The sequence below is a fragment of the Rosa rugosa genome, chromosome 6, assembly GCF_958449725.1.
Source record: "Rosa rugosa chromosome 6, drRosRugo1.1, whole genome shotgun sequence".
NCBI classification, from domain to species: Eukaryota; Viridiplantae; Streptophyta; class Magnoliopsida; order Rosales; family Rosaceae; genus Rosa; species Rosa rugosa.
In genome coordinates, this window is record NC_084825.1 from 29,585,309 (window position 1) to 29,603,932 (window position 18,624).

At 37.5% G+C, this 18,624-nt stretch overlaps 2 protein-coding genes and 1 long non-coding RNA gene across 3 annotated transcripts; all 3 read right to left on the reverse strand.

Annotated features, from left to right (window-relative positions):
- Nucleotides 1–3,882: 3,882 nt before the first annotated feature.
- Nucleotides 3,883–5,665, reverse strand: LOC133716558 (receptor-like protein 54). The gene is made up of 3 exons (XM_062143256.1): nt 4,984–5,665; nt 4,538–4,879; nt 3,883–4,442 (listed from the first exon to the last, which is right to left on the reverse strand). Exons 1-3 carry the CDS (start codon nt 5,663–5,665, stop codon nt 3,883–3,885), a joined length of 1,584 nt encoding a protein of 527 aa, XP_061999240.1.
- A 274-nt stretch (nt 5,666–5,939) lies between these two features.
- On the reverse strand, nt 5,940–8,321 carry LOC133716559 (uncharacterized). The gene is made up of 5 exons (XM_062143257.1): nt 7,819–8,321; nt 7,613–7,710; nt 7,256–7,522; nt 6,882–7,093; nt 5,940–6,467 (listed from the first exon to the last, which is right to left on the reverse strand). Exons 1-5 carry the CDS (start codon nt 8,319–8,321, stop codon nt 5,940–5,942), a joined length of 1,608 nt encoding a protein of 535 aa, XP_061999241.1.
- Nucleotides 8,322–16,863: 8,542 nt separating this feature from the next.
- Nucleotides 16,864–18,291, reverse strand: LOC133718833 (uncharacterized). Its single transcript, XR_009850617.1, has 2 exons — nt 18,014–18,291; nt 16,864–17,307 (listed from the first exon to the last, which is right to left on the reverse strand). It is a non-coding gene; the product is annotated as an uncharacterized LOC133718833 (long non-coding RNA).
- Nucleotides 18,292–18,624: the final 333 nt, after the last annotated feature.

Sequence of the window (18,624 nt, forward strand, 5' to 3'; positions counted from 1 at the left end):
GATGTCTAGTTTCCAGAGCTTTTTACGGTTCATGAATATGATTTTTCTAGAAGAAGTTATGACCGATTTAGTACAAGGAGGTTAGGCTGCACGCGAATCTGAGTCCAAACCAGGAAAGATTGTCTCCTAGAGCTATAAGGGAAGAAGAATTAAAAGTCCTTCTTTAATTAGAGATCAAATTCCTTAGTTCTTGGAGGAGAAGAAGTTTTGACGCAATAACTATATAAAAAGGAGTCTAGGGCATCATTGTAGACATCTTTGGACGCGCAACATCAGTCCATAGCCGCCATCCTCTCATCCCTCTCTTTTCATGTTTTATTTTATTTCTTTTATGTATTACTACTAGTTTTTTATAGTTAGGGGCTGCCTAAGCCCTAGACATGTCTAACTAAGATTTGGCGTTAATTTTATAGTTTCTTGGATATTGAATGTTTGTTAATTCATTGGTTTCTCATTGATAAATTCTAGTTTCGTTTATTATGGTTGCAAACGTAGTAAGCATGCTAGGATTTTATTGCTATGATTTCGTGTTTAGATCATCATGTCAAGCATGTTATCTAGAGTAGCACATGAGTGACTTGAGCCCCATTCATATGAATTAGCATCTAGGTAGATTAGGACAACATCAGTACCGAAATTGCCTAGCTTTATTCACAACCTTTTTGTTCTTAATGACTTTTGACTTGAGAGCTGTGCGAGAACATCACTCTAGGTTCCATGTTAGAAGCTAGGTTAGGATGCACACATCATGCACTTAACATATCAAGTATGAAAGGTTAATAGGTTGAGTTCAACACATCATTGGCTTAGCTTGAGTAAAGACATTCAATTGAAAAGAAGCATATAGGTTAACAAATCTTAGGTGAAACATGGTCTAGTGGTGTATGGTTGTTCCTAGCTATTGTTTATCTCATCTATTTTAAAAACCAAAAACAATTCTTTATTTTCGTCACTTTCTGTTCTCTGTTTTGTTTTATTTATTTAGTATAGTAAATCAACTCCGATTCCCCTGAAATTTTGTGTGAGTCGTTCTTAGCGTGTCTAGTTCGTGTCTGTAAATTTTCATAATTTTTCGTTGTGTCTAGATAGGGTTTTGATTTCGTCTTTATTAGAGGTCAGTTTTAGTGTTTTGTCTGTTTTCGAGTCTAGATTTGCATATTAAGCACAATCCTCTGCGGGAGACACCCTCTTTCCTATACTACTATCGACCATTATTGAGATTGCAGGGATTTATTTATACGCCTATTTTAGGTGTATCAAGGCTTTTGTCAAATTTCATTTTATTTCACAAATTGTTGAAAGCACTGCCGCTAGTCATGATGGAAAGGCTAGTTTTCCCAAAAAGAAGAAGTGATGGCAATATTAACTTACAAGCAGTAGAAATTTACCAATAAAAAGCCAACATTTGCAAATGTTAGCATGCATATAGTTGTATTTGCATCACCTCATAATCATCAATGTATAATATGCAGTACATGTAAACGGAAGTAGAAATGTAATATTACTACATATATCATGGATAGATTCGGTTCGTTCGTGTAAATTGTAGTTTTGGATGCCTTAACGATCATCAATTTGACTGAAAATTTACAGAGATGATATATACATTAGGACCTAAAAACCTAAACAGTTAAAATGTGAATATGTGATCGAAAAGTGGTCAAAATATAGAAATCCGTACTGTAAACTAAGTTAATGACCTCCTTAGCATAAACGGATTTTTGTGTGTGTGTGTGTGTGTGTGTGTGACAATTTATCATTCTTTATGTTGTACATAATGATATATGAATAATAAGAGAAAACTAATCAGCCAAAATGTTACACAAAAAATAAAGTAGTAAACCAATGACATAATTTATTTCATATTCAAAGAAACATGTGTGTATGTATCATCTTAACAATACCATTGAAAGTGAGCTTAATTAGCTAGAAGGATTAAGGCTTCCAGAGCTATAGTGATAAAAAAAAAAAAAATTATTAGATGAAAGCAGAGCTAGAGGAGGATAGTGGGAAGATAGATCTAAGACAAAATGGATGAGTGTCACCTATTGAGAGTTGCTTCTTCTTCTTCTTCTTCTTCTTTTTTTTTTGGGTGAAGAGCTTCTTCATTTTTTGAGTGAGAAATAATCCATCAAAATCTCTTGGGAAGTGGTTGGCTTGTTTTTGAGTTTTGATATGTGTAAAAAGCACTATAAAATCCTTCAAAATCCAGCATTTATTGAATTCCTTAAAAATTTGTATACTTTTGAATATCTGCAGATTTAAATGGATAATTCTAAATTTTAATTGAATACATCAAGATTTTAAAGGATTATTTAAAATCTCAATTGAATACCCATGAACTTTCAAAATACAAAAAAATCTTGTGGACTCTTAAATGAATACACCCCCCTAAGATTCTGCTTTTATTATTTCTTTTTTGTTTTGATCAGTTATGCTGTATTACTGTAAAATTGATTGCAACATGTTCTGCAATAAGTATTTTGCTTTTTTCCATCGGCGATCCTCATTCACTCCATATGTACAGAGAAATGTTCTGCACATTCATAACTCTGTTTTATTTTTATTTTTTCCGCTTCTCACATGGTAGGATCTTTTGCTTTTGTTTTTTATACTATACTCATACCCTTTCCATCACCATCATAAACATGCCCTTACCATCACCTCATAATCCAAGACCTAAACAATTCGTATATACTTGTTTCTAGTAGGAAAAAAAAATTTCATTACTAGAACTGTAGAAGCATATGATAAAATGAATTAAAGAACGAATGTTGTTGAACACATATATAAGCAGGCAAAAGGCTCTCGCATGACAAGAAAGCGACCCAAACCCTAGCGTTCGAGCAAACGGCGGCGGCACAGAGTCCGACCGTGTTCAAGTAGACGGCGGAGAACCCAATCCGTTGTTCTGGGCCAGGCTGTAGGATTTCCCTGCTAGGTTTCTTCCCAGGCTTGGAGATCGGTGAGAAAAGTCGAACTCGACGCAGATTTGTTTTGATCCCGGCGTGAGGTGGGATTGATCGGCGGGTCTTGAAGGTGGCAGGCGAGGTCCACAAGAGAGACAGGTCAGGGTTTATCGGATTCCAGAGGGTATTGAGTGCAGGGGATCGGATCCTCTTGTGCTAATTCAGACTAGCCGGGTCTGATCGCTAAATTGGATTCTTGTGCGTAGCAACAAGGCAGCTGACACAGAGGACGGTGATGCAGTGCTGGAAAGGCCGGTCGCCGGAAAACCTGGCGACGACGGTGCTACGGCAGCAGTAGAGTCGGGCTGCTGCTCACCTTAGTCAGTTTTGGGCTTGGGCCTGGGCTCAAATTTGAGTTGTTGGGCTCTATGTTATGGGCCAGTAGGGAGGGTGTCTTGCCACCCTTATTCATCACTTAGTGATGAAGGTGGGCCTGGCCTGAGAATGTGGACTTTCTTGGGCTCTCAAGTCGGCTTATGGTCCTGGACCAATCGTTTCGGATCATAACTTCTACAGGAGTTGGTAATTATCTGGAATAAGATTGGCGTTCAAGCGGCTTATGGATAAGGAGTTGCTTCTATCTGTTGGCTAGGAAGTGACTTTCCATTAGTACCACAATTGCGTGATTGGCTAATGGGAGGTTAGAATATGATTTTTCTCTAGAAGACTTTGGAGTTTCTTTGTCTATAAGTTCGCTAATTATAGCGAGCTTATCAATGACGTGTAATGAATTTGCTTAGATTAGGGTTCCGGATTTTCTTGCCAGCTATCTTTTTGTAAGTGTAGCTAGACTCTAGCTATTGGCTGAATGTCGGGCTATTGATTCTAATGATATCAATTTCTATTCAAAAAAAAAAAAACATATATAAGCAGGCAATAATGATGAATTGATATGTGCATCACTTCAACATAACTACCATATATCAGTGTTATATATCCATACATTGACTACAATGGAGAAAGACATAAGAGATGGTAAAAGAAAGAAAAACACAGAGAGAAAAAGAGGCAAATAATAGATGCATGACCTTTTGAACTCAACTTCTGGGCGTTTCCTCAATACTTTGATCAATTTTGCAACTATCTCAATAAACAACTCATGCCTCGTTATCACAGCATCTGCAAGAACCACTCCAACAACCAACCTACTCGCAAACCCAGCCAAAACAAATTTCCAGTAAAATTCAATTCCATAGTCTAAATCATTTTCTTCAAAAGTTGCAGTTGGTGGTAGAGGAGTCTTAGGTTTGATTCCACATTTCTTTGGCAATGCATCTCTACACAACCTTGTGTTTTCCTCATATGAAGTGTGGTCGAATGTAGTAAATTGTGTTCCATCTGGTATAGGACCTGTGAGATTGCTGTGAGAAACATTGAATTCAGCAAGGAATGTAAGCTGAGTCAATTGATGAGGAATCGCTCCACAGAGCTTGTTTTGTGAAAGGTCCAGTGATTCAAGCAATGTTAAGTTGCCTAATATTGATGGGATATAACCAGTGAAAAAGTTGTAGGAAATATTTAGAAGGGGCGAAGCCCTTTCAGGTTCCCAATGAATTTAGGAATTGTGCCTTCATATTTGTTGCTTGAGATGTCAACCACCCCGAGGTCTTCTTGAATCTTCTGGTAGTATCTATCAACATCTTTATTCGTTATGGTGATTGTGTACTCATAACTGAAAGACTGCACATAAGCACTGGCTTTAAGATTCGAGTATGTGTACATATACGTGGAGTAGCATACAGTTATGCATCTCATAGCATTCCCAAAAAAGATGAACTCATATGGAAACTTGCTACTGAATTTATTGTGAGACAGATCAAGAATGCGCAACTCGGGGAAACAAAGGTTCTTCTTCGATTTCCCAATCACACCATAGAACCCATTGTGGCGCATTGCCAGAAGTTTTAACTCTGGTAGATTCCCCAACCAAAAGGGGAAAAATCATTGAATTGATTGTTTGAGAGAACAATAAACTCAAGCATCACACAATTAGCCAATGACCTCGGTAATCTACCTTGAAGTTTGTTCTCACTAACATCAATCATTTTCAAATTGCTTCTGTTGGTGTATGTTTGTGGAAGAATGCCTTGAAAAGATTTGTTTCTAAGGTTTAAAACTCTTAAGTCATCACTGAAGTTTCCGAGACACTCTGGAAGCACACCATTCAATTTGTTATTTGACAAATCAAGGTACTGAAGAGTACTCATATTGCAAATCAAAGGTGATATTTCTCCAACTAATTTATTGTCAAGAATTGTATACAATATGATGTTTGATGCAGGTATGGGTATTGGTCCATCTAGCATGTTAGAATGAAGTCTTAAAACTTGTAGGTTAACCCAGGGAAAGAAAACAGGGTATAATTGGTCAAAGCCTGAAAGGTCCAAGAACTCCAAAATCTGTGTGCTTATGTTCCACATCCATTTGGGTACTTGACCATGCAATGTATTTCTGGAAAGGTCCAACCAATGCAAGTTTTGTTGATATCTTATAAAATATGGGAATTCTTTTATGTTACAGGATGCCAAATCTAGTGTCCTATACATTGGAAGTACAATTGCATCTATAGTTTTGGACTCAGTGATCACTTCCAGTTTGTTATCACCTAGATGGAGAAGGGTCAGATTTTGTACCTTGAAAATGTCTAGCATACCAGTCAGGCCATTTCCATCTAGAGAAAGGGCCTTGAGATCCATAAGATTGAATATTGGTTCTGGAATTGAGCTATGATATTTATTTATTCTAAGATATAGATAAGCTAAACACATCTTCTTGTTTGTCTATAAATGGCAGCCAGTGGCGGATCCAGGATTTTTTCTTAGGTAAGGTAAGATTCAAATTAAGTTAGTAAGATATAAAAAAAAAAAAAAAAAACGAAAAATAATGTTTATCAATACTGATTCAAGTCACTTGAAAATGCTAACTCCATAAAAAAAAAAAAAAAAAAAAAACTACATTACAAGTTTTCAATCAACGAGACGGTAATTGTCCACGGCGCGATCTCATATTTTGAAAACGCTGCATTATAGCATCATTACCAATGCTACTGAATATATCTTTCTCAATGTAAACAAGCAAACTATCATTCATCCATTGATCTCCCATTCTATTACGAAGTGGATTCTTCACAATGTTCATAGCTGAGAATACTCTTTCCACTGAAGCTGTTGCAACCGGTAGAACTAAAGCCAAAGTTAGAAGCTTGTAGACTGCTGCATGTGTTTTGTGCTTTCCTGTCTCCACCAATTTTTTAGCAAGACTACCAATTCCTTTCAATTGAGAAAATTCACTGTTGGATCGCATTTCATTAAGATAAATATCAAGCTTGTCTTCAAGTGATAAGACATCTCTTTCAGAAAAATCTCTTGGATAGAATTTGGCAAGACGGAGTAACTTTTGCTTATCAAAAGCGGAGAATAAATTATCTGGACTTAAACTTGCAACACAAACAAGAAGCTCAGAGTTTACCTCATTAAAACGGTCATTCAAGTCTGAAAGCTGTCTATCAATCACAGTATAAAAGACCTCCACTCGATAATGATGAAGGTTTGTTCTTTTTTCAGCTCTCCGTTGGGATTTCCCTTGAGCAACAAAGACATCATCCATATTGGGAATCTTGATACCATGCTTGCCACAAAAAGAATAAACCTTGTCAAGAAAAGTTTCCCATTCACATTCATCTTCCCTCATTGTTTGTAGTTGTTGCTTGCATGCCTTGACTAAATCCATAGCATTGACAATATCTTGATCATTCTTTTGTAATGCTTGTGATAAATTATTTGTGACTCCTAACACTTGTCTCATTAAAAACAGACAAAATATGAAGTCAAACGATTTCATTTGTGCTAACAAAAGATTACCTTCCCCTATCTGATCAGGATATGTTCCATCTTCAATAATCATTTCAATCACCTTAATTGTGGAAGAAAACATAGAAATAATACTCAGTAAGGTGCCGTAATGTGAACCCCAACGTGTATCACCAGGACGTTTGAGAGTAGTTTCTTGATTCAACCCTTTTCCACTTAGAAGCTCATCATTGTGAAGAGCTTCCATAACTTCATTCTGTTGTTGCTCTCGAAGAAGATCACGACGTTTCCATGATGCTCCAACAATGTTAACCACTCTTGTCACTAAGAAAAAAAATGAAGCAACTGGAACATGATTTTTAGCTAAAGCAACAAGGGCAAGTTGAAGTTGATGTGCAAAACAATGAACATAAAATGCACAATCATTTTCTTTCAAGATAAGTGCCTTAAGACCATTGAACTCACCTTGCATATTACTAGCCCCATCATAGCCCTGTCCTCGAAGATTTGATATGCTCAACCCATTTCTAGAGAATAACTCGTCTATTGCAAGTTTTAAGGACCGTGCATCAGTGCTTTTAACATGTTGGATGCCAACAAACCTTTCAATTACCTGGCCTTTATCGTCTACATAGCGAAGAACAACTGCCATCTGCTCTTTTACTGAATGATCTCGTGCTTCATCAACCAAAATAGAGAATGGTGCATCACCCATATCAAACATGATTGCATTAAGAGTTTCAACTGCAGTTGCATTTATAATAGCTTTCTGTATAACAGGTGATGTTAACTGTAGATTTCTAGGAGCATTTTCAAAGGCAACAACCTTCACACTGTCATTATGTTCAGCAAGAAATTCTAGAAGTTCAAGAAAGTTTCCTCTATTGTTAGATGATTCAGATTCATCATGACCACGAAAAGCAAGACCTTGCCGCAACAAGAAACGAACACAATCAATTGAAGCATTCAAGAGAGTGTAATAGTTATGCTTAGAGGATTCCTATTGACGACTAATAACTGACTCAAGATGCTGTTTCTGATTCATTAGAGCTTGGCAATTTAGTAAAGCTTGGTTGTGAACACTACCCAAACCTCCAACATGATCTTGAAGTCCTTTTTTATTCTTCCAATTAGAGAAACCTTTGCAGGTAAATTTATCACCGCCTCCTTGGTCACCATGATGTAGTTTAAAGAGATAACAACAGAGACAAAACACAGCATCATTTTCTATGCTATACTCTAACCATTCAGGATGTTCATCAAACCAAGAAGGGACAAAACGTCGTTTTGTTCCACTTATTAATGTTTGGGGAAACCCATGGTTTCGAGGCTGACAAGGACCCTTAAGCAAATAACGCCGTCGAACTTCATCACGAATATTTGGATCATAATCCAAGATACGCTTTCGACGTGCAGGGTCTGAAGGAAGATTATCCAAAATTGCTTCAAGTTCATCTTTCTTTGAGCTTTCGCTATCAACATTGTTCTTCGTAGAAGATGAAGTCTCCTCTGGTCTCGATACTTTTTTAAAATATCTCTTCATAACTGTTATCATTGAATTTTACGCATAAAAGATATTGCCATAAAATAATAAAATGCATACAAATGGATAAACTAATTCTAATTTGATGAAGTTCACTAGTTCAGTAGCATAAATGGATTGTGTTAAAGTTCAGTAGCATAATTTGATGAAATCCAATAGCATAAATATGGTCAGTAGCTAATAGCTATGTAAATGTAATTATAGGAAATTAGGAATCAAAGCATCATCATCAAAGGATTCAAAGCATAATGGGTCAAGCTGTCAATGTGAAGGACGTAATAAGCCCTGGACTTTGAGACATTGAAAAGTTTCAAAGCATCCTCATCAAACGTCACGATCCAAAAAAAAAAACAAGAAGAAGCAGAAAACTTACTTGATTGTCAATGGATCAATTTCAATATTCAATTCTTCAATATAATTGTCAAACGAATCTAAAGAATAGAGCTAAAGAGAGATATGGAAGCCCTCCAAAATTGGGAATTTGGGACTTGGGAGAACGATGTAAGTAGCAGACCAATCGACGTCAGTTCCAAGTCCTATTTTAACTGTGCGTTAGGTTTTTTTTTTTCCCTTATTTAGTTTTAAAACGACGTCGTTTTGGCTTATCATTAATATTAAATGAAAATCTCAAAACGACGTCATTTTGAGTTGCTATCAAAGAAAAAAAAGAATGTCGCGCTGTAGACCGTCTTCTTCCCCAAATTCTTCTGGTTTTTGCCCTTTTCTGCCATTTTTCCATGGCTTGCCTACAGTCAACCTATATAATCCAAGGTAAACAAAAAAAACCCAGCCTAGGCAAGTGCCTAAGCTCGCCTATATGTGAATCCGCCCCTGATGGCAGCAGAAGAGTATGTAAGGATCATTCTTGCTTTTGATCAATATATTGGCTTTGCCTTCTTTCAGAAAAAAAAAGAAAAAAAACCTAGTATGTAATATTGTAAAACAATGTCGAGCTAAAATATTGTAGTAAAGCAATATTCCAAGCCATTATCGGTTCTAATCACCTTGATGCACCTTCCGCTTTCTTTCTCCACCTCGGTCTTGAAATGCTTAAATGCCATGAAAGCTTCGTCCTTTGAGTTCAAGAATTTTACCCACACTTTTCTTGAGTAATAATCAATGAAAGATATGAAGTATGATGCACCTCCACATGATTTAGTGCGAGACGGGCCCCATAAATCCAAGTGAATGTAGTCAAAAAGATTCCCTTACCGTCTCGTACCTAATGGTGGATGTTGACGCTAGATTGGCTCAATGAGATTATAGTAGAGAAGCAAAGTTGGTAAGTTTTAAGTGATGTGTAATGGAGTGTGGTACTCTTCCGTAATTAGTTGTGGTGGGTTTTAATAAGGACACTATGTACTCCTTGATGTAAGTTTTGTTTCAACAGATTATCAATGAAATTCTTCTTGATAAAAATAAAAAATAAAAAATAAAAAATAAAAAATAAAAAATAAAAAATAAAAAATAAAAACATATAGTAAACGATGTCATAGGGAAGAATCATTGTAGACAACGGATGTATACAAATATAGACCAGCACCTAAGGAATTACAGGTCAAGTTCTTGGATGGAAATGAAGAACTTAATACCATGCCAGCGCATGCATTGAATAGTTTCAGACAAACACAAAAGCAATGATCATTTTTGAACGCACAACATGGTTGGGTTACAGAACAGACTTGGCCTCCACTGATGTTGTTCGAGCTCTACAACTCCTCCATTCCTCTATTCCTGCACAAATAAAGCTATCTCCATCAACAAAGCCCTAGCTATCTCCAATAGCGAATCGCCTGACGGTGGAGATGCCGAGGGAGTCTCATCGGGAAAGTCGATGAGATATTGTATCTTCCAATTGGAGATAGAGGTCTAGTGATCACTGGCGACTCGGCTTCAGCCGGAGAAAGATCAAAACAGTCAGAAATGAACCCAAAAAGTAAAGCAAAAAAAAATTCACAACTGAGTAGCCACCATAGGTGGTCGAGTTGGTAAAAGCCCCCAGGTATGGAACCCCCACACCCAGGTTCGAATCCATACGATACTGATTGAAGTTTAAATCTCAATCTATTCTTGGTGGCCAGGGAGCAAGAAGTGTTTTGACATGACCCTTGGCCCACAGATGAGTCTCTGAGCCTAGAAAGCCTTTGAGGATACCGTGTGATCTCGATCAAAAAAATAAATTCACAATTGAGTTCGTAGTTCACAATACCGATAGAAAAAATTGATCGTATTAACAGAGAAGCTGATCGATCAGTCACTGAGATCAGAGTGGTTAGGGCTCTGAATCTCTGATTGATTAAAATCAGAGTGAGAGAACGGGGGAAGAAGACGGGAAGGGTTAAGGGTAAAATGGTCAGGAAAAAAAAATAAAGATGCTTGGGCTATTATTTTTATCCTTGTGGGGAGAAATATGGGATTTATAAGATTTATGGAGAAAATTTGAAATGGGCCTCAACGATTGGGAAAACTTAAGGAAAAATTAGTACTACTTTTTGAAAAAATATTGTGTGTTTGTGTCACTAGTAAGTTGCAACCACTACGCTCAAACTGTAAGTTTAATTTGAGCATTGATGTCACAGTTCTTCCATGCACCGACGGTACAAGTGTATTAGCAATTCTAGCAGATCTAAGTCGTTGATATTTATAAGCAACGTTTCTTAAAACAAACAAAAAAATATACTTGATGATATAGAGCCGTTCATTTCTGTTGGTACAAGTGCACGTCGGTGCACTGAATACTCTTTCCTGAAAAATAAGGTAACATTGGCATTTGGCCCTAAAAAGATTAGGTGGGACCTTATATATCAAACTCTTAAAATTTGTACGGATTGAAAACTGAATTTAACATTAGCTTCCGCCCAAGTGTTCAACAATATTGTTAAAAAACTAATTATAAACTTTTAAAATCGCAATACAATTTAGTAGTCAATTCGTGGGACTAGAAATGATACATATGGGGACCTAGGAAGCAACAGAGCATTTAAATTTGAATGTAATTACAAGAAAATGTGCTCAACTTGAAGTCAGATATGTTAACATTCCCAGAAATCAAGTCATCCAATTACCTAATAAATGGAATACTCGAACTTGATAACTAAAATTAACATTAGCTTCTATCAAAATAATTCATTATACAGTTGGAATTTTTTGGAGATTGGATGCAGTTACTAATTCATTATAAGACTTGGCACCTAAATTCCAAACCTGTGGCCAGATCGATGCTTTGTTTGCAGTCATCTGTGTATTTCTCACTTGCACTTTGGTTTTCGTCTGTTTTGTCCATTTTGATATTAATTATGTTTCACAGATTTGATTTTCCATTTAATGTTTTTTTGCTCTCACATCAAATCTTAATACGTGCTTCAATTGTTCCTCTGTTGTTTATGGAGTAACACTTGCATAATATATATTACTTAACTCCGTAATAAGCTGGTTAGTGTTGTAAAACTAACATAGAAAGTGTTTCAGAAAATGGAGAGAGCTTTGCTTCTAAGAACTTGAGAGAGAGAGAGTTTAGATGCAGATAATAAGTGTAGTATTTTCTGTTTTTCTCCTCATAACATGGATGAGAAATGGACTACATATAGTGGAAGATAGGGAACATGTAGCCTAAAGTCCTCCATAAAACAAGGACCCCTAAAGTCCTCCATAAAACAAGGATTCCTAAAGTCATCCATAAAACATGGAAAGGGTAAGCCTATAACAACATAATGATTTACCCTATATCTATTTACATGATATAGCCATAATGATTTACAACACTCCCCCTTGGATATTTCATGTCAATAGTGTTGCATGGGTTGTGCGCTTCTAAGTTGTCTCATCAAAAACCTTGCCAAGTAATAAAAACCCTGTGGGAAAAAAACAACCTTGGTCGAAGGAGAAAAAGAGCACAACGCGTATGAGTGTGGAGTAGTAATATCACAGCTTCGGAGATAAGTGGAGTCTTCTTATTAGCATCATAAGTAGGTAGTATGTCTACGAGAGGGATGCATTTAGATTTGCTACACCAAAACCTTGCCCGGTAAACCCAGTGGGAGAAACCCGTGGTCGAAGGGAAAAGATGAGCAAATGCATATATGTCAAATCAAAGCATCTTCAGGATGTAGTATAAGTGGGGTGACCATTCTAAAGATGTGCCTCGTTAAAACCTTGCCAGGTAACAAAACCCAGTGGGACAAAATAACCCTGGACGAAGGACGAAAAGAGTACACGATGGTCAAGTGTATATGCTTCGGGATACTCCCCCTGATTTCGACTCCCCCTGAAAATTACATGTTAGGTAATTCAGATAGTTTACGTAGACCAATACCTTGAACATGCTTCTGGAATGTAGACTTTGGTAGTGACTTGGTAAAGAGGTCTGCACGATTATCTTCAGATCGAATCTGCTTGACTTCAATCTTCTGATGCTCCTGTTGTTGCTGATTGAAGAAGAACTTCGGTGCAATATGTTTGGTGTTGTCTCCTTTGATGAAACCCGTCTTCATCTGCTCTATGTAAGCAGCATTATCCTCGTAGATAATGGTTGGTTCATCAGTGGTGGAATGCAGTCCACATGTGCTTCGAACATGCTTTGTAACGGCTCTTAGCCATGTACATTCACATACTGCTTCTTGAAGAGCTAGTATCTCAGCATGATTCGAAGATGTAGCAACAAGTGTCTATTTCGTAGACCTCCAAGAAATTGCAGTATTCCCAATGGTAAAGACATAACCAGTTTGGGAACGTGCCTTGTGCGGGTCTGATAGATAGTCTATATCAGCATATCCAACAAGGCGAGCATCATTCTGAGGATCAAGGGGGTTTGATCCATTCCTTGATGCGTAGGGATAGAATAAGCCCATATCCGTTGTACCTCTAAGGTAGCGGGAAAATGTCTTTCATGCCATTCCAGTGGCGGCGTGTTGGCGCAGAGCTATATCTAGCTAACAAGTTCACATCGAATGAGATGTCCTATCTAGGGCATTGAGCCAAGTACAATAATGCGCCTATTGCACTTAGATATGAGACTTCTGGTACCAATATCTCTTCGTTATCATCTGCAGGACGATACGTTCTCTCTAGACTTCAGACGACCATGGGTGTGCTTGCTTTTATCCTCATTAAAGCATCTTAACATCTTCTGGATGTAATTTGGTTGATGGACCAAAATTTCATCTGCACTGTGCTCGGGCTCCAGGTCGAGACAATAATTTGTTCTCCCAAGGCCTTTCATCTCAAATTCCAACTTCAGGTGCTTTGCGGTTTCCTTGATCTCTTCAGGAGTATCGATCAAATTCATGTCATTGACATAGACCGCCACAATTCTAAACTAGGAACTTGTTTCCTTAATAAACACGCATGGGCATAGTTTATTATTCACATATCCCATCCTGATTAAATATTCACTTAGACGGTTATACCACCTCCGTCTGGATTGTTTCAATCCATAAAGTGAACGCCTCAAAACTAATGGAGAGCGTGTTCCGTGGTCTAGAACTATTTGCATCGGGTATATTAAGTTCTTCAGGAACTTTCAGGTATATTTCTGTATTATGATCCCCCTAGAGATAAGTTATGACCACATTCATAAGCTGCATATTCAGTTTTTCGGAAACTACCAAATTGATAAGGTAGTGGAACGTTATGACGTTCATTACGGGAGAATACGCGTCCTCGTAATCAATCACAGGGCGTTGAGAAAATTCTTGCGCCACTAGACGAGCTTTATGTATCACAATCTCATTTTTCTCATTACGCTTCCTTATAAATACCCATTTAAATTCTACAGGTTTAACATGGGGAGGTGTAGGAACAACAGGTCCAAAACACCTTTCTCTTTGTCAAGGAATCTAATTTGAGCTGGATTGCTTCTTTCCATTTTGGCCATTCGTCTCTACGTTGACATTATCAACGGAGCGAGGTTCGATGTCATCGCTAGTTATAATTTCGGTAGCTACCGCGAATACAAATATATCATCGATGATAATCTCATTTCGATTCCAAATCTCACTTAAGCATGCATAATTTATCGAGATTTCTCTATTCTCGAGAGTGGGTTCAAACGTTGGAGCGTCCCCCAACGTTGTCTCTTCTAGGACGGACCCATAATCTGGAATTATCTCGTGAGATGGATCAGTTGAGATCGCGATGTCTAGTGGATTCGTTTGTGCTGGTTTTACCCTCTTCCGGGGATAGGAATCCTTCGAACCTAGTGGTCTACCTCACTTCTGGGCAGGGACATATGACTGGTTAGCCGCTATGGTCGTACCTCGTCCATCTGGGACGACATGTCCTACAGGGACATCTATCCTTGCAGGCACATTTGCAGCAGGTATATGTGATCTCGTCACTTTAGCTAGATCAGAGAAAGCGTCTGGCATATTTTGGGCTATACTTTGTAGATCTAGAATTCTCCGCACTTCCCTATCGCATTGTGCGGTTCGGGGATCGAGATGAGACATAGTGGGGACATTCCACGTCAATTCACGTCGTTCATCAGGAACGGTAACGTTCTTATCTCCCCCTAACGGCGGGAAGACTGTCTCATCAAAGTGACAATCTGTAAACTCTCCTGCATTATCAGGTCTTATGGACTTTATGGGATAATCCGAGTGGTGATCCACAATTTCATGATCTGGGCGAGAGTTTAGCAAAAGCAGCATTTTCTTGTGGACAATAGTGTAACATGTGATCACTTTGTCGATACATCAACCACAACCATGAAATATTTAAATTGTCCGCATGGTGGTTGGAAAGGTCCACAAATTTTCCTTGCATTCTGTGCAGAAAAATGGTGTGTGTATATACTAGTCTTTGCACATGATGGTCTAGAGTTTAACATTCCTAACGAGCAAGTTTGGCGTAATGTGTTACTAAACATAGGACCCTTATTCAGAAGGGGATGCTCGTGTGATAAGTTGAGGATACGGTGCATCATACTTTGACCTGGGTGTCCCAAATGGTCATGCCATAGCAAGTAGTTGCTCGAATTGGTTAGCTTCTGGCTAACAAATTTCAATTTCTCCAATATACGCTTCTGGCCGCACATTCAGAGGTTATGCAAAGATATTACACTCATTTTTCTTAGGGGTTTCAACGTGATAAATGTTGGTTCGAATATCCTTAATACTCAATAACGTTCTTCTGGAACGTGGAGAATATAAGGCCTCATTAATGGTAAATTCAGTACCATTGGACAACATAAAGTGGGCTTTGCCATAGCCCTCTATCAGGTTGGATTGGCCTGATATGGTTGTCACAGAGGTATGCATGGGCAATAAGTTTGAAACATATCTCCGATCTCGGAGTATGGTGTGCGTAATAGCACTTTTAACCAGACAACAAACTTCCCCACAGAATATGCCTATTCATTTATTTAATTCAATGGATCACATGTATGAATAAGTTTATTGAATTAAATATATTCGAACATAACCACATTTCTATAATCCAAAATAATTGAAAACATAAATCACCAAAATCCGAAGATGTTTCATTCATTAAGATGAAATAGATATGGCACAAGGGGCCAATTATACCCATGTCTTCGAGTTCTAATCCTCGGTATGTTCAGTAACTGCCTGAAAATCCATGATCTCTAGTGTGGAATCGATAGAAAATGACAATTTAATAAAGTTGGTATTTCGAGTTCTGCGACTGGCGTAATACTCATCTACTGCTTAGGCTATCGCACAACAGGTGCGGGACTAGCAGTCAATTCCTCCACATTGATAACAAAGATCATGCTGATCGATTCTGGTGGCAGCGGGCCGGACCAGTGTTCCTTTCAACTCGGGCTTGCTGAGTTATGGCATCATGGTTCCTACCACGTGGGCCTTGGCCACGTGGAGCCTGATTACATGGCCTCTTGGGCTTTGGCCAAGTGGCAGACGGTCATATGGGCTAATTTCGTTCTGCCAATCATGTCTTGCTTCAAGCAAGAAAATGGTCATTTGATGGTGAAAGTGCTCTTCTAGAGCGACCCAAAGAATCTGTGTATCCTCTTCATCGGATACTCAACTTGGAGTGTTTTCTCCATATGTTTCCTTTGAAAATTATGGCACTCATATTAAAAGCCTCAATGACGACATTGTTAGCATTGATTGTTGATCTCATCTTCTTTGCAGTTAGATGAATTATCACATCTTGAACCACTTTAGATAGTTTCTTCCGGAAACCTCCAAAGAAACAAAGTCAAGTTTGTTGAGATTTGGTATTTCTTACAGGAAAGGAACAAATAATCTTAGTGCTTTGGGTAATATCGTCCATAAGCAACTAATAGGAATTTCAGGTTCTATAACATGGTATGGAAAATCGGATTAAACATGTAAAATCTACTGGTTTTATCATGTGTGGTGAATTTATGAAGGAAACTTCAAGTTTCTTAAATGGCATTATCGAAACTACAAGTTCGATATATGTATGAACTACTGGTTCATTTAGAACTTCTAGTTCATTAGGTACCTGCATTTTCTACACATATATTCTAGTGCGAAAATTTAGACAAGTAACACAATAATATTGAATTGAGCAAATTGAAATAATCTCACAAATTGGATAAATAAAAATCACAAATTAATTGAGATATTAATTGCATGCTAGTAAAATAACATATTAATTATCACACAATTATGTGAATAAATGCTTCTGGCAATTAATTACACATATTAAATATGGTGAATCTATTTACAATATCAAATCATTTTTCCTTTTATTTGATTCTGCTGGACCAAAGGAGTAGGCTTGATAGTGAAGCCTATCGGGCTTAGTTTGCGGGCTTGTGACCCGGTCTTTCATGCGTAATTTAAATGGTGTGTGAGGCCTGCTGGGCTGCTAGGTCCCGCAGAGGGAGAGTAGGCCTGCTGGGCTCAAGCTGGTCTGCCAAGGAATGAAAAGTTATTACTCAACCCTTTTGGTAACTCCAATTAAATACGACCAGGTAAGAGTATGAGGTTTGGGTGGAGCGAGGCTCTCTTAAGTACACAGCCTCATTGTATCTTGCCTAGACATCACATCGAATTGGGTGAGCCTACTTAGAAAGATTCATAATATTTCAGTGTTGTCAAAACTACAGGTTCGATACTATATGTGAACTTCTGGTTCAATATTTATGTATGAAATTTTGGTTCAATGTTTATGTGTGACTGTGTGTGAACTTCCGGTTCGTTAAGTACCTGCATTCCGCACATATATATTCTAATGCAAAGAATTTAAGCGGGTAAAATATTTAAATTTAATATGAGCAGGTAACACCACAAAACATTATCATAATAAATAATGAAGGAAAGATGTATCATTATCACAAAGTCCAAACAAGTATTTATAGATATTTGTCACAATATACATGAATTAATAGCTAAATTAAAAAGCTATTGATTTTCCTTTTACTCATTCCATTATGCCAATTATAGTGCAAGAGAAATAAGTGTCTCTCATAGATGATTAAGTTAAACTAGATGCTTCAATAAAAGTCATAAATCGTGATTGCAGCTTCTACTGAATAGCAGTCGAAAAACAAACCAAAATCCCAACCAAAACAACCCAGAAAAATATGAAAAATTATAGAGATGCAGTAAACACACAGAGGCTCTAGCATACAAAATTTGGTGAATTTTGGAGTTGAATTACTATTTTAAATAAATACGGGAACACAGAGGACAGAAGGTAAACTGAAACAGTAAAATCTGTTTTTGCTTGGAAAAACATACTTGGTTGTAGAGCTGGTAGATTGATGTTGATTGAATGATGAACCTCTTCTTTTCTGCAACCCAAGAGTTATTCACCTCTTCTCTTGTCGATCGACAATCCGAATCCTAGAGCTAGTCGTGCTGATAACGTGTTGTAAAACTAACATAGAAAGTGTTTCAGAAAATGGAGAGAGCTTTGCTTCTAAGAACTTGAGAGAGAGAGAGTTTAGATGCAGATAATAAGTGTAGTATTTTCTGTTTTTCTCCTCATAACATGGATGAGAAATGGATTACATATAGTGGAAGATAGGGAACATGTAGCCTAAAGTCCTCCATAAAACAAGGACCCCTAAAGTCCTCCATAAAACAAGGATTCCTAAAGTCATCCATAAAACATGGAAAGGGTAAGCCTATAACAACATAATGATTTACCCTATATCTATTTACATGATATAGCCATAATGATTTACAACAGTTAGTAAGCACCTCACACAATTCTTATTTCATTCATGTAGAGGTGTATCATTTTGCAACATTCTGAAATTTTTATTTTGCATATGTTACTTGTTCAACTATATAACAACTACTCTGGTTGCTAATGCATCCATCGACCAAATTAAAAGTACAAACAG